The 23,648-nt window shown below is 40.3% G+C and overlaps 1 protein-coding gene across 6 annotated transcripts in view; it reads left to right on the top strand.

The window, feature by feature from the left end:
* The window catches only part of LRGUK (leucine rich repeats and guanylate kinase domain containing), a 111,105-nt gene that overhangs the window by 4,653 nt on the left and 82,804 nt on the right, over nt 1-23,648 (top strand). For 5 of the 6 annotated variants that reach the window (XM_038556465.1, XM_038556462.1, XM_038556461.1 and 2 more), the window contains exons 2-6: nt 3,523-3,630; nt 6,047-6,128; nt 9,722-9,822; nt 13,081-13,162; nt 22,739-22,863. In XM_038556465.1, coding sequence (XP_038412393.1) covers nt 3,523-3,630; nt 6,047-6,128; nt 9,722-9,822; nt 13,081-13,162; nt 22,739-22,863 — 498 coding nt within the window. The remainder of the gene's footprint in view (nt 1-3,522; nt 3,631-6,046; nt 6,129-9,721; nt 9,823-13,080; nt 13,163-22,738; nt 22,864-23,648) is intronic. The other variant, XM_038556463.1, reaches the window with a different exon arrangement.

Here is a 23,648-nt window from a genome sequence, read left to right as displayed (position 1 = left end):
AGCTAAAGGAACACGTGGGACTGAGGAAATGAAGAGACCCATGGCCCCGCACAGCTGGGGCACTGGCAGGGTGCAGGATGACGGCGGGGAGGGACTGGTTGAAATCCCAGGCGAAGAGGGCAGGAGGGATGGTCCCCGAGCAGGGGCCCTGAGTGTGGAAAAGAAGCAGTCCGCCTCGGAGACCCGATTGAAGGGCAATGAGGACGGACAGGTGCAGAAGGCTGAGAAAGGTGAATGTCTGATGGCTTCTGCTTTGCCTCGGAAGTGCAGGAGCAAAGCATCTGCTGAGAGTGAGGATGAAGGAGTTGGAGGCTGGAGGAGACGATGAGGATGTGGTAGCCAAGAGGGGGGCACTGAAAGGCAGTACAGAACAAGGCCCTGGAATACCACCAGGCCCAGTTCAGAGTTGACTCTGGAAAGGTACTAGCATGGGTGGTGGTGGGGCCTCCCCCAGCCCATCAGTAGCTCAAGGGCAGGAGCAGTTTGAACTCTTTCAGCCGTGTTTGAGCACCAATCACACACCAGGCTTCGGATCCCCTCTCTGACTTTATGCTTCAGCAGTTATAACTCTGCTTTCCCCGGTGGGCTATGCTCACCTTTGCCTTTGGAATTTTGTACACGTTGCCCTTTTGCCTGCAGTGTGCTTCTTGGTCCTCTTTTCCTGCCCTTCTCCTTTGCCAGAGTAATGCAGTTACTTGGGTTTCAGCTTGGTTTCTTTCCCCCCCCAGCAAGCCTTTGCTAACCTCCTAATCCCCTCTAGAACTGGCATAAAATGGATGCCCTGCTTATAGTCAAAGCACCCTGCTACTTGTTTTACAATATTTATCAAACTACTGAAATTGCTTGTGTACTTGTCTGTCTCCCAGATTGAATTGTAAATCTTTTAAGGACAGGTACCATGTCTTATTCATGATTCTGTCCACCGAGCCCTCACATACTGGCTGGCATGTGCCTGGCATGCTATAAAGATTTTTATCCCAAATGAATGGTTAGCATGACACAATCCCTGCCTCAGCGCAGTGGTTGTTGGTGAACCCTATTCAGGTTTGGGTGTCTGTTGGTCGTTTGAGTCAGGGGATGAAGTAGACATTAAAATGGCTCAGGGGATCCCAAGTAGGGAAGGAAGTGGGAGGAGACAGACTCTGAGAAAGGGAAGGATGAATAGACTGGGGATTTTGTTGTCATCACAGAATAAGGTCGACAGTGGTTGGAAAGGTTGTAGGATCACAGAGAATACTAGGTTCTGAGGTTTCTAAGGTGGAACAGTTGAGCATGATGACTCGGTCCAGGGCAAGGCCATGGGAGCCAGGGGCTGAAGCTGAGTAGAGATTAACTTCAAGTGTCTGGAGTTGAGAAAGAAACGTGTCTATGTTCATGTGGCTGGGAGTGGTAGGGGAATTGACTGGCCATCCTTAGGCTCTGAAGCCACTAAGATCAAGTAGGGCTTGTAAAGGTTTGAAAATGACCGAAGATCAGAAGGGAAAAGCATGATACTGATAAGTGGCTAGAACTTCAGCGGAGATGAGAGGGGGTCATCATGGGGAGGCTTACCTTGGGGATCTGGGAAAGTGCTGACTGGCGTGGCCTGTCTCTGTATCAGTGGCTATGCTGAAACACCGACATTTACCTACTATTGGTCAGGGGTGCAACATCTTCTCATATCCAGGAAATAGAGGGGGTGGGTGAAGTGAACTTCAGAGGTTTAGATGGAAAGTTTTGGAGGGAAGGAGACATTCTCACCTCTGATCCTTCCCAGGCCTTATACAAGAAGTTGGCACTTAAATAAAGTGAGTGTCTTTCCTCCATTTGTAAATAGGTTGTCGTGTATGGAAGAATGAAACCTTAAGGTGTGGAATTTCCAACTTCATCAATTAGTGGAAACAACTGTCATTTATTGGCTTTACGCTTGCTATAGTTTTAGACAAGGCACTAAGAACTTTAATATACCTTTTGTTTTCATTCTCCTTAGATCATTAAGAGAAGATAATATTAATAAGATAATAATAAGAATATTTCCTATTTACAGATGAGGAATATGAGGCTCAGAGAAAACTTTATTTCCCCAAAGTCGTTAACTCAAAATGGTAGATCTAGGGTTCAAACCAGGTGTGTGTGTGGGGAAAAAAAAACAGGTCTGTGCAGCCCCACAGCCTGTGGACTATCTCCATATGAGTGAGATTTGCTTCCCTGGGCTGGTAGAAATGATGAGAGGCTGAGGCAGGGGCAGGAGGCATAGCACAGAGAAACTCTTTCTAGTAGCATGAACCTATATACGTACAGCCTCAGTACCAGCAGCCTGAGCAGCATTGTTAGCTCCTGAATTAATAAAGAACTGGAAAGAATATTTTGCCATCATTGTCCACATGTTAGTCATGGTTAGTTACATTGGTGGGACTGCTGGGACTACTGGATTTTGTGTCCTCAGCCGATGTTTTTGGTAATGTGTTGGTCATTCTAGAGTTAAAGGCAATGCAGACATAACACCGACCTACCTACCTGCTGTCTCTTCTGTTGGTTATTTCTGGGGAAAGGGCATGTTGACTCATTCCTGGCTCAGGGTGCCCTACAGACCAAGGGCCAACCTCCTTATGGCAGTGACTATGGCCCTTTTAATAAATCTTGTAAATTGTAGGAATCCAGTAGAATTAGTCAACACAAAGCAAACTGAGAACCTGCCCCCCCTCCTACCCCCCCCCCCCACAAGAATACCACATGTAGCAAAGGAATTGCCTTAATTTGGATATAAGCATCCTTTGGGGTGGAGGCCTGTAGTCTAAGAGTGGTTAGAATTTCCCTAGAGTCAGACAGATTGAAGTTTGTATTCTGGCTCTGTCATATAGTGGCTATGTGGTTTCAGGAGAGTTAACCCCTGTAAGCCTAGTTTCTTCATCTGTAAAATGTAACGGACAGTACCTACCTCAGGATTGTCAGGAGGATTCAGTGAGTTGATCATTGAGAGCTCTCAGTGCTTAGGACAGAGACGCACTCAGTCACTGTAGCTATCACCACTAATGGTGATGCTTCCGTTACCATTGTGTTGGCTTCACTTTGAATAGCTGATACAAGTGACCACCTGAAAATTCAGTGGCAATAAAAACACTGAATTGATGGATATTTCATTATATGTCCTATGTTTGGGTCCTCAACACAGTATTTTCCTTAGGGCTGAAAAATTCTGAAGGGCTCAGCCCCCGAGTATGTAAGTTAGTGCTGTGAGGTAGACTGTTATTTTTTAAAAGAGATTTATTTAATTATTTGAGAGAGAGCATGTGCATGTGAGCATGAGTAGAGGGAGGGGCAGAAAGAGGGAGAGAGAATCTCAAGGAGACTCCCTCCCTGCTGAGTGTGGATCCTGATGTGGGGCTTGAGCTCACAATCCCGAGATCATGACCGTAGCCAAAATCAAGAGTCAACACTTAACCAACTGAGCCACCCAGGCACCCCTGGACTGTTTTTCTTCTAATAGAAGTCCTTTGTCCACCTCTCTGTTGTTTTTCCTTTTTCTTTTTTTTTTTTTTGCAGGAGGAATTTGATGGGGTCCTGAGAGAGGAGGTCGTGGCCAATGCCCTTCACCAGTTGGGGCGCTCAGGCTCTGGTACTGAGCAGGTCTACCTCAATCTAGTTTTATCAGTGAGTATGACAAGATCACCATGAGCTGACTAGCTCCATCTTGATGCTGGTTGGACCATATCTATTTTTTCTGGTATTCCTACTTTTGTGGTGGCCCCAGATCTCAGAGTCTTTCATTCGATGGAGACTGGTGATGAGAGTTATTTACATAATGCGAGGCATCAAAGAGACCTGGACAGGCCAGTCATCAGCCTCCGAATTCCTTTGTTTTCATTCCCTTCAGTCTGTTTCTTTCATCTTAAGTAGTCTATATTATAGTAATCAATGCTTTCTTTCCAGAAGTTGAATTTGACTCTGTGAAACCCAGAGTCTTTAAGAATTCTTTAAGAATTTTCTCTCTGATCAGTGCCAGGACTAAAGTTAATATCTAAATCCAAGGGAAAAAAGTACATTGGTATTGACTCCCCTCCCCCTCCACCTCCACCAAGTATGTCAAGAAATAAGTAGCTTTGGGCCGTTGTTCACTTTCCAAAAGATACCCATTATTAAAGAAAAAACATGCTGTTATTCATCAATTTTCAATATATCAATACTAACACATAATCTTGGCTTTGCTTTTATCCTAAGAGGAGCTGTAAGAGCAAAGTACTCATTGTATTTCAGATTCTTTCTTCCTTTTGTTTCTCTATAGTCTGAGAAAAATAATTTAACTCTTTTTTGCTTCCTTATATTGTAAAGTATTAAATATTCCTTGGAGATCCACACAGTAAATGCAGATACATAGGTAAGAACACACTGAAATTTTGCTTGTGTACTGTAATTTGACTAAAGTTTATATATAATTCACAGGAAGCAAAGCATATACAACTCATAATCTTGTTCCATCTTGGATTTGAACTAGTCAACTATCCAAGAAATGTTAAGCTCTTTTCACCTGTTCTGGTTTCATGGCATATCCTTCGAGGACAGCATTATTAAGGCTGTAATCTTTTCCCATTGTCACTTTTTAACATTTTATGGCTGACTCAGCCATTTAAGCAGTAAATTTCGGGAGCATCCTGTGTGCATTGCCCTATGTTAGGCATTGGAATGGTAGATAATTCCAGCATCTAGTACATCCCCACACAAGTCCACTTCAATCAATATTCTACTTACGTATGTAGTGCTATGCCTTAAATTGATCTGCCAAAAAAAAAAAAAATCCTTTAAATCTTATTTCAGCTAGGTGTACTGACGTTTAACTTACTTTGCCCCTGACCTCCCTGCATTTGAGCTCTTACATGTTGAATTACTTTGCCTTTATAACCTGTATTACTGAATAGACTTTCTTAGGGTTTGCCTGGTTTGGTGATTTTTTTTTTTCACTCTTTTATGTTACATGTTATTTTTTTTTACCTTTTATTACTTAAGTACATACCCTCTTTCCTACCAAAATCATTAGTTTCTTAAGGGCATAGTACAGCTCTCCCCCATCATTATGTTGTATTTCTCATCATGCACAATGCCTTGTATGTGATAGATATTCTTTCATATTTATCACGCTATTCTTGTGGCCTTCATTAAACATTTTTATCATTATATTTGAGAACTTGCTTATCATGGTACTTCTTTGGCTGGCTTTTTCTGATTCTGACATTGCAACATAAACCAGTGATAAGAATCTGTCCCAAGGGACCAAATTCCCCTCCAACGCATCCTAAAGTTCTCTAGAGGCAAGATTTCATAGAAAGAATCTTGGAGAAGGATTCAGGAGACTTGGATCTGCTTGTCTCTTGCTAATTTGCTGTGTGATTTTAGATCATTTACATCCTTCTCTGTCCCTCATATTCCTCATCTCCAAATTGGGAACAGTCTGCCCTACACATCTCAGTTTTATTTGATCAGATGAGATCACTGTGAAGGAGCTTTGAATAGGACTGTGTGAAAGTGTAGGTGACAGTGTCATTAATGATCTGATGACGGGTGAGATCTCTTTAGCGTTTCATTTAAATTCTAGGCATCTGCCTTTTCTATTAGAGAAAGGCTTTGGCCTCACTGCTATTATGTGGAGTTTTTCTTTTTTCTCTTTAATAATAAAACTCCGCTCTAAAGGTCTACAAGACACTGGTTTAATTTGCCTTTTTATGTTGTATTTGTTCTTGCTAATATTACTAATTTTCCAAGCTAATTTTCTTCTTCAGACAAATGCACTTTTAAGATGGGTTTGTCGTCTGCTTTGAGATCCTGTTAGTAGTAGGCTTCAGATCTAATTCTCTCACTTAACTATTCAACTTTTATTGTAAGTAAGTATACTTTTGCTATAACTACTATGTTTTTATTGTAAGTATGGTATACTATAAGTATACTATACTATCCTTACTACATCTCCAGAAATTCTGGATTTCTTTCTGTCCACTATTATTTGTAGGTGTCCGGAGACAGCTGAGTACTAACCTGTTAAAGCAACATTAAATCTTTTTGCCTTTTATTTTCTCAGAATTGTGACTTAATTGACATTAGCATTCTCTGTGAATATGTTCACCTACAGAAGTTGGATCTTTCAGTCAATAAAATTGAAGGTATGTAATTTTCATTCTAGTAGATTGATGGATCATTCAGTTCTTTTGAAATTTGAGCTTTGCAGTATGTAATATATTAATACTACAAAACTTGATATAAGTGCTATTGCAGATCCGTTTACATATTGATGCTCTATTTTGCATGTACAAAAAAAAATGTCACCACAAGTGATGAGTAAAGGGAGAGATACCGGTCAGCAAACACGCAACATTACACTATGGTTAAAATGTACTCAGTGATGAAGAGTATCCCGTGAAATGTTTGCTTTGTTTTTTCCTTGTAAGAGATGGCTCATTACTTCTTTAATTCTTCCTGAATATTTGATGATTCCCCCTGTCTTTCCCGCTATTAGTTTATTCAGTACAGATGAATTAGACCTGTCCCCGCCCCCACTTTTTCCTTTAATGGATTCTTTATTTTGCGTTTACATTTTAATTCTGGCCGGCTGCTTCTTCCTTGAGCGCCAGGGATTCACGCATTTGTTTTTTCCTCTCTTTCACTGTCTCTATACATGTAGTGATTCTTTGAACTCCACCATTTGTAGTTCTCTGCAGCTTATCTGTTGTGACATCTTGCTCACATTTAATGAAATTAGTCACATTTTCTTCGAAACTTGGTTCCTGTTCCTAATTTTCTGATCTTATTTGAAGTTAAGGTGTCCAATTTCTTTTCTTTAGACTTGGAGGTAAGTCAGCAGTTGTTATTTCCAACCTGCTTTCTTTGCTGATCTGATCCTCTTTCCACTCGGTTCTTTAGTCTTTTTTTTATGATGGTTAAATGTTGCTGAGATGGTTTTCTCTGGCTTGTTTTTGATTTCTTCCCCTCCTAGGAGCAATAATTAAAAACCAGGTTTGTTTCTCAGTGACCAAGAAATATTCCAACATAGTTTATTCCTCTAATGCTACTGTTTGTGAGTTATTTTTTTCTAGTTTTATACATTTTTTTAAAATGGAAAATAACAAACATATGCATGAGAAACTAGTGTAATGAAGATTCAGGTTCAATATTTATCAGCCCATAGCCCATCTGGTTTCACCTATACTCCCTGGCCACCTTCTCCAGGGTTATTTTATTTTATTTTATTTTTTTAATAATAAATTTATTTTTTATTGGTGTTCAATTTACCAACATACAGAATACCACCCAGTGCTCATCCCGTCAAGTGCCCCCCTCAGTGCCCGTCACCCATTCACCCCCACCCCCCGCCCTCCTCCCCTTCCATCACCCCTAGTTCATTTCCCAGAGTTAGGAGTCTTTATGTTCTGTCTCCTCCAGGGTTATTTTAAAGATTTATTTATTTGAGAGAGAGAGAGAGAGAGAGGTGGGGGGAGGGAGCACTAGCAGGAGTGGGAGGTGACAGAGGCAGAGGGAGAAGTAGACTCCTTGCTAAGCAGAGAGCCTGACTGGGGGCTCAATCCGAGCTCCCTGGGATCATGACTCAAGCTGAAGGCAGACACTTAAACAAATGAGTCACCCCGGCACCACCACCCACACACCAGGGTTATTTTAAAGCAAATCTCAAATATCCCGTCATCAGAAAGAGTGTTGTAGTGTTACTGGCAGGAGCTGCCCTGCACCTCACCACTCCCAAGTTGGTTTCCTTCCTGGGAAAAGGAATTGCAATGAGATGGGAGGCTGCAACAATGCTTAGTACTGGAGAAGAGCAAAGAGAGGTGGTGGCTTCACGCCCTGCTAACTTGAGCTGGAACTCCACAGTTGCGAATGGAGCTTTCTTCCTCAGATCTGTCATCTTTAATCTTTTTAGGGCTCATTTTCTTAGCTCATTGAGTGCTTGAGAACCTACTGGGTGTAAGGCACAGTTATTTTTCTTTTCATGAGAACAACTTCATTAATGTTCTGATGTTGACCAGATTTCAACTTGCATCGGAATCACTTAGGGGTCCTGTGAAAACACAGCTGGCTTGCCCCACTCTCAGGTTCTGATTCTGTAGCTCTGGGGTGGGACCAGAGAATTCGCATTTCTAATTAGTTTCCCTGGGAAGCAGATGTTCCCTATCCTGGACCACACTTTGAGAACCACCCTTGTAGTCGCAAGGAGCTCCTGCCATCTGGTGGACACGGAGGTCACTGCACCAAGTAGGGATCAAGGGCCTGCAGGAGGTGGAAGCCCAGCACCCTAGACCATGCATTTTGTGCTGTCCCAGTGAGTTGAAAGGATTGGTCATCTACAAAGTTGGGCTGTACTTGCCATTTCCTTAGCTCTATGTCCCTGCTAGCAGCTGCTTCTGCTTCAAGACAGCTCCATGGTCCAGCACTTACCTGCCCACAGAAAGGTGAGCTCCGAGGAGGTATGGGGGTCAGTGGATGTTAATAGAGTTGACTGACTGATAGAGACATAGAGCTGAGCTCAGAAAGGATGAATAGGCAAGACTGTAATGACAGTTTCTCCTTAGGTTTCCTTTTCTGGGCAGTCTTCCTTGATTCGCTCATTAATTCCCACCAAAGCGTTCCTGTCCCAGCGTATTGTCTGTCCTAGAACAATTCTATAAAGACAAGCTAAAGAAGGGCGTGATCTAGACCAGAGAAATGATGTAGAATTTGGTGTAATCTTGAGAAAGAAAGATGTAGGGGCAGGAGCTGGGCTGAGGGGGGTGGCTCATGGTGCCAGGACAGGAGCCCAGATGCTGGCCTGGCTCCCTTCTCCGAGGCTGGGGTGCATCTGCTACCTGGCGACAGGTTTAAGTGGTCCCCTTGGTTCTTTGGCTGTGGTGGCTCCCTTCTCCCACTAGCCTTCCTCTGGGGGGCCGTAATAGCTGGTTCCATGACCTGGAATGGAAAGGGAGGGAGACAGTATGATTATTATTATTATTATTATTACTGTTTGCAGGTGGAGGCAGGAGTTCCTGCTAGAAACAGGGCCGTAAATCGTCTTCCGGTGATTCTCCCGGAGTCTAATTGATCCTGCTGCCCCTATGCCTCTGCCGTAAAGGGGCAGAGAAAGGCAACACAGTACTACACCATTTTTTTGTTTTATCCATACTGTCATTAGAGTCCCGTCACTTTTCACTTCATACTCCAGGTTCAGAATATTTGCTTGGGGTAAAGTGCAAAACTTAGCCATACTTTGGAACCAGCCCAGAGCCAAAGGAAAATAATAGCAATAATTTAAATCACTTCAAATGATTAATGAGATTTAGGATCAAGTGCAACTGAGGCAACGTTTAATTTATAACAAACTTCAGTCACTCAAGGGCTAATTATCAAGGGCATCATCGATGGCTTTCGTTTCTCGTCCCTTCCTCCAAGGCTGGTTCTTTCTGATGCATTCGAGCTGGTAGCTCATGGGAGAGGGAGCTGGGACCTGGAGGAAACACCAGTCACTTGAAGAGTTGGGAGAAGAAGGGAGGTCCTGGGGAAGAAGGTCAGATTAGGAGCTTATGGGGAGTTTTTCTACACTCAGTGTGTTTCATGCATTCTCATTTTTTTTCATTTCACTTGCTTCGAATAATTCAGAAGTGCTTGCAACTGGTGTACTGAGACAATGCCCTGATGTAACGTAAGCTGTTTCTAATGACCTAGTCTAATTTTGATGATGTTGGCTTACCTTATTTTGTATTTCTCTTCCCTCCAGATTTGTCTTGTGTGAGTTATATGCCTTACCTTCTAGAACTTAATGCTTCGCACAATAAGCTGACGACGTTCTTCAATTTCAAGCCACCCAAGAATCTCAAGGTAGACTTGATCAATACATCTGTTACTCATGTGAACTGGCCTGCAAAGTATGTTAACAAGCAGAACAACGCTCAGATTGAGAATTTGGGCAGCCTAAGATATAGGCGTAAATAGTATAAATGTCTGGAATGAAATATAAAGGGGTTTGGGTATCACTTATTTATGAAAAAGAGAGATGGTCCATCTGCAGATAATCTTTGTAGGAGGCTTTGCTAAACATAGTGTTCAGGCTAAAGAACTAACTTCTGTCTCTCTCCCACAGCTAACTACTAGTCATTATTTGTATATTTTTTGTATAGTACAACAATTGTATACCTGGAAAATGTGTAAAGATTTCTTTGGGCACTCAAATTTTGCCCTTTTATTTGGATAAATAAACCTTTTCTTTTTCCAACAATGATTTCAGATCTTGCTTCTCTGAAACACAGGATTAAACTCTGAACAGTAGTTGATGGGGCAGCTGGCTCTAGATTGTGTCTCATGCTTTATTTAATGTGGATACAGATCACCTGGGGTTCTTGTGAAACTAGGGATTCTGACCCAGCAGGTCTGAAGTCAGGCCTGAGACTGGTTTCTAACAGCCTCCCAGGTGATGCCACTACTGGTGGTCCATGGGCCACACTGAAGCAGAGAGGTTATAGGCTCGTGGTTCCCAGTCTCTTCTGCACATTGCAATCACCTGGGGACTTTTAAAAACTACTCATGTCTGAATCTCACTGCCGAGAGTCTGATTCAGTGGTCCAAGGTGAGGCCTGGGCATGGAATTTTTAAAAGACCCCCAAGTGGCTCTAATGTGCTGACAAATTTGGAAGACATTGCTATGAGCTTGGGATTAGTGTTTTAGTGGACTAATGTATTTTATTAAATATTTTTAGGATTGGAGGTCACTTATTGCTTTTGATTATCTATTTTGTTTTATTTACAAACTAAATTAACTTAGATCCCAAGTATTCTACTGGGGCTTGCACATATATGAGAGTTTCTTTGAAATCAAGAATCTGACATCAGCCATACTGCCAGCAAAATGCTAATTTTTCTTCTGTTCACCCCATTTTTATCAGTAGTGCTTTTTTTCACCCTCTTTGAAATTATAGTTATTGCCAAGGTGACATTCCTTTGTCCAAATAAGCCACATGAGGTGCCTATTTGTACTGTGTGTGGGGCCACCTGGTCTCCAGGTTATCAGGAATTGTATTTGCATAGCTGTTTCATTTCTCCCCAAGTTGCCATCCCCTTCTGCTTTGTCCTGAGCCCCAGGGAAATGAGTTCTGGCAACTGTGTGACCCCTTCCTTGGGAAAAACTTCCTTGGAATTTCTTCCATTCACCCTCCCGTCCTGCTCCCCCAAGAAGACTTCCCCAATGCACAAAAACTTACCAGGTGCCCTGTCTTTAAGGTTCTGAGCTGCCAGCAAGTTAAGAGCAAATATATCGGGGACTGTAGAGAAGTCCCTGCAAAGTGCCAGACCACCCTGCTGATGTGTTCCAAGCTTGTGTGAGCTCTGCGTGAGCCTGGGAGTGGTGACCCAGGCTACCTGTGTATTCAGTGTGTTGTCTTATTTCATCCTCCCATTAAAGTTGGGAGGCAGCTGGGATGGTCTCATTTCACACATGAGGACTCCAGGGTACAGGAAGGGAAAATAACGTATTTCATCTTTGCAAAAAGGCAGCAGGGCTGAGATGGAACCCAAAGTCGGCCACCCAGAGCCTGTGTCTCTTCCCAGTAAACCAGGCATCCCACCCTCTTGAAAAGCTCTGCTTCCTGGTCACTCCTCTTTGAGCTTGGTGCCACCAGCCACAGAAGGTGTACATTTCCTAAAGCACAGGGGCTTGTTCTCACACATTCTATTTCCCAGAATACTCTTGCTCTTAATAGGTACAGCAGGTTCAGCAGGTTCATTTGATGGATGGGACTTCCTGCAAGACTTCAGGGCCAGTGGAACCCTCGGGGGGAGTCAGAGCTCGGTCAGAACACTTTGGGGCCTCTCAACAAAGCTGGTATCACAGGTGCCCAGGGGAGGGTACAGTTGGACAGGAGCAGACACGAGAGGCGCAAGCACGAGAAGTGTTGATGAAAAAGTGTCAATTATAGTTACACCTAGATCATTATGTTTACTGCTAGTCCATCATTATCACGTAGAAGACAAAAGCAAATATAATACTTTATTCCATCATGCTAAGCTGACTTCTTGTTTCAGCCGTGGTCTGCATTTGACACAGCTGCAGTTTATATACTGCATCAAATTTTGTATTCCAACTGTTTGGTCCTTTTATACTCATGATATTTTGTTTGCACTTGACTATCTCTTCATGGGGTTCACACACATGTATTTTACTGATATTGTGGTCCTGTTGCTGTATTGTGACCGCCTTAATCCGTTTTCTTCTCTTGCCACTTGAGTTTCCAACATGTTTTTTAGTATTTGGTATTTAGAGTTTTTAGTATGTAATACATTGATAAAATATTCTCAGTACATTTCTGGGAGTGAAATCACTCTTTTAAAGGGCACAAGAAAATTAGACTAGTGCTCATTAGATAATTATTTGATAGTTTTCCAAAAAATTATTACATGTGCCTAGGTGAGTTATCAATGCAGTTTTTAAAAAAAGTTTTTTTAAATCCTTTTTGTTCATCTTTTGCTCATGGGTGAATATTTAAACAAAGTTATTTCACGTTTTCTTTCGTCTCCTATTTTTGAATGGGAACAACTGATGTTGCTGAAAATGCTTTCCTAATATAGCCCATCTTGAGAAAGGGTGTTAAGTGGTTGAGATGTAGCTTGAGGGATGAATAGGAAAGATTTTTCTGGCACTTGGAAGGTGACACAGGAGAATATATTGAGAGAGAGTAGAAAAGGCAGAGAAAAGACCGGGCGCGTAAACTAGGTGAATGCACTTACCGGGCAGGAGAGGAAATGAAAGAAGTGGTGGTAAGAGCCGAATTGAGGTAAATCCTGAAGGAAGGAGAAGAAGGTCTGAAGTGGTTGCTGGAAATGGAGAGAGGGGCAGCATGGAAAGCCTAGGTGGTGGGGATGTTCGCAGCAGCTGCAGGGCAGGAGTCTCCTCCCTGGTACCCCTCAGACTGAACACACAAGGGTCCAGGCAGAAATCAAACAGATATGGATAGCTGTGTTAGCCTTGGCATATTTTCAGTCATGAATTCTAACCGCACATCCAGAAAGACCTCCTTGTGCGATGAATTACTGTCGTTAAGTGAACAAAAAATAAACTTTGACATCTTGTTCTCTTTTTCTCACCAGAAGGTGGATTTTTCCTACAATCAAATTTCTGAAATGCGTGATTTGTCGGCATACCAGGCTCTCACTAAACTAATTTTGGACAGTATCCTTTGAATGATTAAAGGGGAAATTTGGATAATAGGCCCATTAATAAATGTGTGCTTGGATGATATGGAGTGGTACCAGATAAGCAATTTACTGGAGATATGTGACTCATTTGAATGATTAAGAACTGCTCTTCACAAAATGAAGAAAGATATTTTATTTATCAAGGAGTAAGATTGTACGTCAGAGCTTGCCAAGAGTATCTTACACCTGAAAAGCTACATTAGACAGTCATTCTTCTGATGAATATAGGCTTCTTTTTAACTCCGGAACCAGATACGTTCTGTGTTAATTGACGGTTTTCTTCAAATTTATGTAAACTTGTGTTCTATTTTATATAAATTCAGTATCTGGAAATCCAGATATGACCAAAAGAAAGAGAAGTAATTTTTTTTTTAATTTTACAAAAGAACTTACAGTAAGTTTGCTTTAAAGAGCAAGCTTCTTTGGTGTCTTTAAGATATATTTTCATTGTTTTTTGAAAAAAGCAAAACCAACAACTTATGATGAACAACCATCTTTAGGAACATATCCATTGCATGAGTCAGGCTCCCATGCAAACAGAGCTTCTACTTTGAAGTAGGCACACTCCAGCTTCGAGAGCTGAAAGGGTTAATTGGGGATCTGTGACTTTAATGAGCTTGACTCTCTTTACACCAGAGACTGATGTTTTCTGGGTGATGAGGGAGCAGCGTCTTCTCTTTCTCAGTATCTTTCTACACACCTGAGGATTTTTTTTTTTTTCGGGGCATAGTGGGGAATGCATTGATTGCTCTTGGGTGCCTCACTCCAGGGACGGGGCAGCAGTTAGAACACTTTTGTAATGAGGCTGAGATGTGGGGAGAACAGAAGGTATATTTTCTTGAAGACCTATTTTATTGGAAAAAACCTTTTTTCACGTATGATGGAAAACTTAGAACCTAGTGCCACGCTCTTTAGGACCTGTGTGTGAAAATTTACAGTTAGTGCACATTTAGAGGGTGCCCTTGAAGCGAGCAAGTTCTCCTAAATGTAGGCTAATGAGAAAATGGTCAAAATGAACGTGTTTCGACTGCAAACTGAAAGTAGTTCTCATTAGCAACACTTGTCCACTGAACTTTCACTTATGCTTGACAGTCCTACATACTGAATTTGCAAGGAGGTAGAGGCTGACCGCCCAGAAGCCACCTGGCTCAGAAATCCACTCAGGCCACAGGGAAGATTAATGGCATCAATATCAACATTGCCTGGAACTTCTTAGAAACGCGGCTCTGGGACACTACCTCAGACCTTTGAAATGGAAACCTGCATTTCTAACAAGACCCCAGGTGATGAAAGAGGAGTACAGGTTAAAGCTTGAGAGGCACTGGCCAAGAAGTCAGCTGCCCCCAAAACTACTAGCCAGAAGGGAGAGAGTGTCCAGAGCTCTATCTAATCTTCAGAGTGTACCCTGAAGGAGGGAGTGTACCCTAGTGGCAGTCTAGGCTCTGTCTTCCAGAAAACTTTTTTTTTTTCTTTAAGATTTTATTTATTCATGAGAGACACAGAGGCAGAGATAGAGGCAGAAGCAGAGGGAAAAGCAGGCTCCCTGTGTGGAGCCTGATGCAGGATTCGATCCCAGGACCCTGGGATCATGACCCGAGCTGAAGGCAGATGCTGAACCACTTGAGCCACCCAGGGGTCCTGAAAACTATTCTTGTATATGCAGCATGGAACTGCCAGAGACAACCACTCAACAGTATTTTGGACTCAAAACAGAGGGTGCAGTTTAGAGCATTTCTTTATGGAAGACTTAATTTCTGTGTGAATTTATTTTCCCATGTAAAGATCTGCTATGACTCTGTAAATGTCAGATATCATGAAGAAAAGAATTAGGTGGTGGTGGTAGTTGTTTTTTTTAACCTGACTTTAGGTGTAGCAACTCAATCTTATCTCCAAAGTATAAAAAGCTATGATTATTACATCAGAACCAGTTGAAATTGGGAACATGGACACATAATTAAAATGTAACATGGCATTGTTCCTCGCCCGTGTTTTTTAAAATGCAAATGAAAGTTGCCCAAACAAGCTACCCTTCATAAACTATTAATGAAATAAACTTCTTAGCTTACCATTTTGAGAAGATAGTAGGCTGGTTTTTAAACAGTACTGAATATGCTTCTTTTGTTCTGTTCAAGCGTGTCATACATATTGTGTATAATTATGTTATTAGATTAGATTTTTGAAAAGACTGCAAAGCTTTGTAATAGAATTTTTAAACAACTTTTTTTTATGCCAGTACATTTGAAAACTTAGATGAAATGGATAAATTCCTAGAGAAATATACACCAAAATGCTAACTTGGAAATTGAAACCCTGAGTAGTCCTGTAATTATAAAAACAGTTCATATAAATTAAAGTCAATTAAATTAAGATCCTCATATAAAAAAAAAAAAACCCACCATATCCAATAACAGATCTTCCAGTAATGAACAAATTCTTTCAAAGATTAGGAGTAGAAGGCATATTCACTATCCATTCCAATAAGATTACATTGCTATCGAAAAGCAGACAAGGAACAATAAGAGAAAATAACACTCCTTTCACTCGTGATCTAGGTATAAAAATCCTAAACAAATATTGGCAAATGGAATCTGAGAGTGTTTAAAAAAAAATACCCCATGACCAAGTTTGCCTACCTCATGAATGTAAGGATAGTTTAATATTAGGGAGCCAATCCATGTCATTATGTTAACAGATTAAGAGAAATATATGAGCTGTAGGTCTAGAAACTCAATAGATAAAAATAAAATCTAATTTATAATAACATTAATAAGCTAGTAATAGGGGATTTCTGCAACTTGATAATGTCTATAAAAATATTTGAAGCAGACTTTATCCTAATTGGGGACATGCTCTAAGCGTTCTTTAAAATTGGGAACAAGATTGAGATCTCTACAATTGCCTCTTGTATCCATCATTGTTTTGGAAGTTTTAGCACTATAAAGCAAGAGAAAAAAAAAATTGAAAGAATGAAGATGGAAAGAGAAGATAAAAGTCATTTTTTTAAAAAAAAGATTTTATTTATGTACTCATGAGAGATAGAGAGGCAGAGAGGCAGAGGGAGAAGCAGGCTCCACACAGGAAGCCTGATGCGGGACTCGATCCCAGGACTCCAAGATCATGCCCTGGGCTGAAGGCAGGCGCCAAACCGCTGAGCCACCCAGAGATCCCCCGACAAAAGTCATTTTTTGCAAACAATATGATTGTCCATAGAGGATATCAAAAATAAGTTGCAATAAACTACTAGAAATAGTTTTGAGAGTTCAACAAAGTAGTTGGATATGACTTCAATAAACAGAAATCTATTGCGTTTTTCTACATCACAAGCAATTAGCACCACTTAAAACAGAGACCCCATTTATAAGAGCAATAAAAATCTTATTAATCATGAATAAGGCCTATGAGAGAAATCTAATAAAACTTTATCAAAGAGCATTAAAGACCTCACTAAAGAGAAGTATATCCCATGTTCTCAGGAAGATGGGAGAAGATGTATAAAAAGAGTTTTATAGAAAATGAGTCTGATAAGGCTAATGTACGTATGACTAGATGTCAGCCTCATTTGTATTCAGAGAAACACCCCAGACCACATGAGATCCTATATTATATCTATTCAATTGACAAAATACAAGAAATCTAAAAATGCCAAGTGTTGAAGAATATGTAGGTCAAGAGGATCTCCTTTTTTCTTCCTTCGTGCATGAAATCAGTTCAACCACTTTGGAGAGCAACTTTATACTCTTGCAAGGTTGAACATCCAAATTTCCTGTGGCCCTAGCACTTTCATTCCTTCATATGGGAAGTTTAGCATACGTGTATCTGGAGGCTTGTATAAGAATGCTCATAGGAACACTGCTTGTCGTAGTAAAAATATTGAAATAGTCCATGTGCTCATTGATAAGAGAAAGCACAAATTATGCTATAATAGCATAAGTGGTGAAAATGGATGAAAGATCTCTCCATGCAGCAGTAGGGATGCATCTTCATAAAATTAAATGTAATTTTGGTATAAAGCCAAAGGGAAAAGGGTAGAGGAAGTAGACAATTCACCATAGTGGTGATCTCCCAGAGAGAGGCATTGGGATGCACAGGAGAGACGTGCAGAGGTAGATGTAAGTTACTGCTCATGTTCTACTGCTTGGGCTGGAGGTGGGGGTCATTTCAAGAGTGTTCATTAGATTAAAAAAAAAAAAATACAAGCAGGCCACGTATGGGCAAATGCTGTCCCTGCATTCATTGAAAACGTTCTAAATCTGAAAATTATTAATTTCTTTAAAAACAGTTCTTTACCAAGCTTCAGACTCGAGCTGTGTCAGAATCCCCTGCAGGGCTTTGTTAAAACCCCTCTTGGCGGCTTCCGCCCTCAGAACTTCTGGTGGAGTAGGTCTGGGGAGGTACCTGAGAGTTCACATTTTTAACAAGTTCCCAGGTGATGATGATATTGCTGGTGTGAGGTGTGTACCTGAAGATTCTGTTTTATGCTGGCCAACCTGCCATGTTGTACCTTGCAGGACATGCTTTCCTGATCTGATGTCGTTCTGTGTGGCCTTTTTAGGAGTTTGGTTGTTACCTTTTTTATGCTTTTTATATTTGTTCAAGCTCTTTTAGTGGGTGTAACATGTCTTTTCTATTTGAGGGGAACAAGTGCACTTTTATTTAAAATATAGTTAAATAAAGTTGTAATTATTAATATCAAAGGCACTTATTTAAAATAAAAATAAGTCAATCCACCTGAAAATGCTTGACATTGTGATTATAGATTATATCAGTGCCTTGACGTGGATTGGTTACTGTAAGATAATCAACTTTTTGGTTTATCTTATGCTATTTTGTCATTCCATATATGGATAACTGATAATCATCCTAAATCACAAGCTGGTGAACTTTGTCAAGGATAAGTAAATGTATTTCTTAAGAAGGGATGCTGTGTATTGTTTACCTATAAATAGTGACAGATTGCTCATTGGAACTTGTTTCATGATTATAAAATCATGGGGTTTTTAAAAAGTGATTCAGAGGCTTTTAAAATCCAGATTGGACTTTAGAGATTATCGACTACTAATAACTATTCTTTTATGGAAGGAAGAGCCTAAGACTCAGCGAGGCTCAGTGACTTGTCCAAGATCATTTGGTCAGTGGTTGAACTGAGATTAGTCCTCTAAATTCCATTGTTCTCCCCGTGCTGCAATTCACTGAGGAATTACTCCTTTCATCACCTAGCCATTTAAAGCGTATGTGTGTTTCATTTCTCAGAGATTCACTACTATAGTGAAGAACATTTTTCACTGGTAAGGTGATACAGATCTTTCAGGATTGGTTTTGATTAAAGCTATCATTGGGGTTCTCTCTACTAAGAAAATGGTGATGGATTTCCTGTGTATTTCTCAGTAACTGTTTTTCTATACACCCAAACCATACTTTATGTTTGTAGACAAATGAATAAGACCGAATACTGAACTAGTGAATAATTCATGTCAAGCTCTGCAAACAGCTGACAGCATCACCAAAATGTAAAAATATATTGTGGGGCTTTTCCCTCACTGTAAAGTTATGCTTATGTGCCTTTGGGTTCCTTCACTCAGTTTCTGAGCATCTAAAATCCCACTCTAAAAGATTTATTCACAGAAATGAAAGACTTTAGAACTGGAAGGCAGTATGATGATTTTGAGTTCTTTGAGTCTCTTTCTTCTGATTAGTGGCCATTGAAAATCAAAACATACCTAAGAGGGTTAACCCAGTAATACACTAATTCATTGTAATGGCTTGGTGACTTATCGGATTCTAGTTGTTCTTACTGGAATGTCCCCAGACCTATATGAAAGAATACAAAAGAAGAATGTTCAGAGGAAGGACTAGTAACATATTGTGCAGGTTCTTGAAATAATAAAATGAGGGATTAGGGAGACAAAGGTATAACTGAAAGTGGGCTGCGAACTCAGGGCTCTGTATGGACCAGTCTTGCATATTGACCATCATCACTGCTGGTGGTCACAGATGATGTGTCTGGGGGGGAATGGAGGTGGGCCGGGGGAGAGGGACAAACATTTCGGCCACTGTGAGAGTACCCTTCATTCAAGAACCTGATTAATTAATAGTGGTTGAAATTCCTTGAAATTTAAAGGGGAGTGAAGAGTTGGAAAATAGACAATTTTTCTGAAATGAACTTATTTCGCAACAGGTGCACAGTCAGTTCCTCAGGCTTTTGCCCCAATGCTGTGAGTGACAGCAGAGGTAGCTGCAAAAGCCAGGACTACCACTGCAGTGAGGAATCTGTGTTCTTCCTTCTTTGGGCCCTTGCAGTGCTAATTTCATAAAACAGGACTTGCTGTATTAGTCAAAGCTAATTAATAAGCTGGATGTACTAAGAGAACTGGGGTTAGCCTCTGATATCTTGAAAAATTATGGTATACACAATAAACAAACTTTCCTTTTCAATTCCCACTATTTCTTGATAGTTTCAAGATTCCTATCTTATTTTCTGACCCTTGCCTCCTTCCCATGGGAATGCTTCCTGACTCTGCTCCTCACAGGCACTTATTTTACTCTTCCCCGTAGAGTATCTTCATTTTGCTTGGAGCAGAACTACCAGGACACTACTGCCCTGACATAGGACCTAAAGACTATTGCTTCCTCTGCTAAATTGAGACAGAGAGCCATGTGAAGTTTTCCTTCCCTAATTTTTCTTGCCAAATATCACTACTCTAAGGACGTTTTATTTCAGATGTAGTGGTGTGAGAGTTTAATCTCTGTTTCCCACATTTCGCATCCTTTGTTACAATCCGTATCTGCAAGTATCTGGTCTTCATTCTCATCCTAGAATGATTATTTAAACAGGCCAAAGGAAACAGAAGCAGAAAGAGGATGGTGTCTGTGAGCATAGATGTTTCTTTATAGAGCTATTCTGGTAGAAAGCTTTATGAAAGTAGATTTGAAAATGCATATTTGATGACAAATGAAACTATACTTCAGCCCGAGGTTCAAATCTGGAACCAGTGAAGAAAAATTAGGAATTTCTGTTTCATTCGGCAATATTTCCCCCTCATTGCTTCTAGTTTCCTAATTTACCTCTTTCTCTGGCCTACATCTTTTCGAAATAGATGCTGGCCTTTGATCTTCCATTTTTGTGCTGTTGGCCAACAAGTGGAAGATGTGATTCCTTGCCCTCATGTGCTTATAATGTGCTTATAATGATACTTGCCTTATAATTGTGAGGTACTTTATGGTTTGTGAACTTCATTCTGATGATTTTTTTTCTATAATCAAACTTTGGTTTTCATGGCAGCTTGTTGTTATTCTCACTTCTTTACCGATGAGAAATCTGAGCAGAGAGAAGTGAAGTCACATAATGAGTAATTAGTAGAGTTAGGAGAACTACAAAGAATTATGAGGCATAATACATGTTTTTGTGATACATGATGATCTTTCCTTTCCCCTTTAAAAAAGTTCTTTGGTTCTATGATTAATGGAAGGAGATAGGTAGGGGGTTGGAAGTTGACCAGAAAAGGCTTCGAGGAAGAAATGGTCAGTCCAGAGTGGAATGGGTGACGGGCACTGGGGGTTATTCTGTATGTTAGTAAATTGAACACCAATAAAAAATAAATTAAAAAAAAAAAAAAAAAAGAATTGAAGTTGCTGGGCAGCCCGGGTGGCTCAGCGATTTAGCGCCGCCTTCAGCCCAGGGCGTGATCCTGGAGACCTGGGATTGAGTCCTACATTGGGCTCCCTGCATGGAGCCTGCTTCTCCCTCTGCCTGCGTCTCTGCCTCTCTCTCTCTTTGTGTGTCTCTCATGAATAAATAAATAAAAAATCTTAAAAAAAAAATGAAGTTGCTGTGACAAATTCACAATCACAGCACTGTCAAGTTGCTTCCAAAGTGACTCCAACATAATGAAGCCTCAGTAATATGAAACAATTTCTTCTTCAGAACCTTCACAATGTTAAACTGATAGATGAAGAGTGGCGTCTTGATTTGCATTCTCCTGATTATAGGTGAAGCAGAGTCCTTTCATATGTTCATTAACCACTTGGATTTGCTCTTTGGGGAATTTTCTCCATCTATTTTTTTTTTCTCATTTTCTATTGGATAGTTCTGCCTTTATCTTTTCTCTCAATTAGATAATTGTTTTTTATGTGTTCTAGATAATAATCCTTCATCTACCATGTATGTTGCAAATATGTTCTCCCAGCCTATCATTTGTACATCCTTACATGATGAAGAGCAACAGAAATAAAAGTATGAGGTTATCTTTCAAAAAGAATACTTAAGTTGGTTTAATGTATGTTAAAGAAGTGGAATTTGAAATTAAGTCCTGGAGAATGAGCAGGGTTTAGGAAAGGTAGGAAAACAATAGGAAAAAATGATATACTGCTAAGTAAGCAAGTTGTGGGTACATTCCAGAACTGCTGAGAAGACTGACCTGGAGGAATTGGGGAATTCTCACTGGGTTATAATGGAGACGAAACTAGAGAAACAGGCTTTGCTTCAAGTCAGTGAAGAATTTGGAATTCGTCCTGTGAGAATTTTTTGATTGAAACATGATGTCCTATCAATATTTTGAAAAAAATAACCTGACTACAGTGTGTTAGATGATTTGAGGCAGGAAGAAATGGATGTTAGAGGTACCCATTGATACTAAAGCTGAATTAAATTGGCAGCAGAGTGAACCGAAAGGAAGGGAATAATTAGTGTTTTAGAACCGCACCCCCCCCCCCCGCAAAAAAAAAAAAGTCAACCTTGCTGTTTGATTGGGTGCCCTGAAGATTACAAGTGGCCCGAGAGAACTGTGGTGTCTTCATCTACTTGGGAGGGGAAACTGCACTGTGGTGGGCAAATGATATTAAACCCTGAAGTTTGCCAAAGAAATGGAGACCAGAGAGAGGGGAATGGAATTGGTAATGTTGGGAACTGCAATTTTAGATGACTATAAAGTTGGAACACAGAAGTTAAAATTTAAAATGACTAGAAATTCAGCACAAGGAAATGAAGACAGAGTTTAGGTCTCATTTATTTTAAAGGGAGAAGAGAAGCCAATATAGACAGAACAGGCCATTCCTCCCTCTATCAGGGTATTGGTTCTCTACCACCCATTTGACACAGATGACATCTCCCAAGCTGTTCCCCTGGTTATGACAATGATAAAATTTGGTGCCATTTCCTGCACGGTGACCCTGTATTCAGAAGTCCTGCTTGTGGGAAAATGTATGAGTTTCTCATGGAGATCGTTAAGGAACCAAGGAAAAATACTGCCAAGGAGGCAGCTTCGAGGCACCCTGAAATGTTTTTCCTCACTGATTAAATGAGTCACACATCAATGCAAATGACACTGAGCATACTCAAAAGCTGTGTCTTTAAAAAAATATTAAGCAGTGCCAGTATTAACTTCTATAATGAAAAATTGCATTTCAAGATCTAGTGTTTATCCTGTGTTGGGCATGTATTACTGCTTTATTAATGCTGTTGTCTGATTTTTCTAATGATTGTCTGATACTGATTTTTTTTTTTCTTCAAAATGTTTCTAATGACATTTTCCTTAAACATAGTCCTGGTGCACAGACAATGAAATAGAGGAGATCAGTGGGCTAGAACTGTGTAGTGGCCTGACACACCTGAGTCTGGCCAAGAACAGGATCACGACGATTAACGGCTTAGGCATACTACCCATCAAAATTCTTTGTCTGGTGAGTCTAACCAAAAGTTATTTTTGATAGAAAGTACTAGTTAATGTTTTAGCAAGTAAATGGTAATTAGGATTTTTTTCAAGTTCATGAAGAGTGCTGATTCCTTCATGAAAGTTACCATCTCACATTTTGTTTGCTCTCAAGCCGTGTGTGTGTGTGTGTGTGTGTGTGTATGTTGGATCAATATATTTCATGCAGTAATAAATGATTTTCTAATTTGGCGTCTAAATTCAATTTTTTAAAAGATAATATTTATTGCTGTTAACTCTTTATTCTCGAACCACAAGATGTTCTCTGGGCACTGAATTTTCACAGCGCTTTTATATTCATATATGCTAGTTTCCCATTCTAGAAAACCAGAATTGATGCTGAGAATAAAGGGACAATTCCAATCAGAAACTTGAAATTATTAAAATTTTTCCCATAGAGAAAGGACTCTTCTTAAGCTGTATGATGTGCTCTGTGACTATGAATAAAAATACAGGTAATTTATTAAAAAATCGGCAGAATTATAATAGTTCCAAAGATATATACAGTGCTTTTGAAATAACAGTATAACTCACTGATTTGGGAGCTGATAATACAGTTTGTAGATTATTCAGGATTCTTCTTCTTTTCTTCTTCTCTCCTACATCTTACCCGTGGATGACTTTGCTATTTCTTATTATATCTGTCACAAGGTAGGCAGGGAGGATTTCAAGCCATGAGGCTGGTAGCTTATTAATTTCTTATGTGAACTATCCCATAGGAGAGTGTTGAACTGCAATTTGAAATGACACATTGGG

Source organism: Canis lupus, chromosome 14 (genome assembly GCF_011100685.1).
Source record: "Canis lupus familiaris isolate Mischka breed German Shepherd chromosome 14, alternate assembly UU_Cfam_GSD_1.0, whole genome shotgun sequence".
Taxonomy (NCBI): domain Eukaryota; kingdom Metazoa; phylum Chordata; class Mammalia; order Carnivora; family Canidae; genus Canis; species Canis lupus.
Note: the sequence above shows the minus strand (reverse complement) of the source record. Positions and strands in the feature narration are given on the sequence as shown.